A 620-nucleotide genomic window follows, 5' to 3' on the forward strand; every position below is an offset into this window, starting at 1 on the left:
TGCGTGTGTGTGTGTGTGCGTGGGTCCATGCGTGGGTCTGTACGTGTGTGACTGCATAGGAGTGTGTGTGCACGAGTCCATGTGTGTGTGCACATCTGGGTCCATGTATGTGTCTCTGTGTGTGCCTGTGCGAGTGTGTGTGGGAGGGCCTGTGCATGTGTATGTGCGTGGGTTCATGTCTGTGTCTGCATGGGTCCGTGTGTGTGTGACTCCGTGGGTCCATGTGTGTGTCTGTGTGGGTCAATGCGTGTGACTCCGTGGGTCCATCTGTGTGTCTGCATGGGTCAATGCATGTGTTCATGTGTGGGTCCATGAGTATGTGACTATGTGGGTCCATGTGTGCATGGGTCCATGTGTGCTCGAGTCCGTGTGTGTGTGGGTCCATGGGTGTGTGGGTCCATGGGTGTGTCTGTGGATGTGTCCGTGCGTGTGTGACTGCGTGTGCCTGTGCCCTCCTTTCCAGGTCCCAGTTCGCTCTGAAGTTCCTGGACCCCTCCTTCGTCCCCATGACCAGCTCTCTGAGCCAGGAGCTGCAGGAGAAGCCCTCCAAGTGGACCTTCAACCGCACCGCCTTCGCGCGCCAGAGGTGAGCGTGGGGCTGGGCGCTGCACCCCGATGTC

At 58.7% G+C, this 620-nt stretch overlaps 1 protein-coding gene across 1 annotated transcript in view; it reads left to right on the top strand.

The window, feature by feature from the left end:
* The first annotated feature begins 383 nt into the window (after positions 1 to 383).
* Positions 384 to 620, top strand: part of ST8SIA3 (ST8 alpha-N-acetyl-neuraminide alpha-2,8-sialyltransferase 3) — a 4,200-nt gene continuing 3,963 nt past the window's right edge. The window contains exon 1 of the mRNA XM_010162305.2: positions 384 to 586. Coding sequence (XP_010160607.2) covers positions 384 to 586 — 203 coding nt within the window. The remainder of the gene's footprint in view (positions 587 to 620) is intronic.

Source organism: Antrostomus carolinensis, unplaced genomic scaffold (genome assembly GCF_000700745.2).
Source record: "Antrostomus carolinensis isolate BGI_N321 unplaced genomic scaffold, ASM70074v2 scaffold25882, whole genome shotgun sequence".
In the NCBI taxonomy this organism is placed as follows: Eukaryota; Metazoa; Chordata; class Aves; order Caprimulgiformes; family Caprimulgidae; genus Antrostomus; species Antrostomus carolinensis.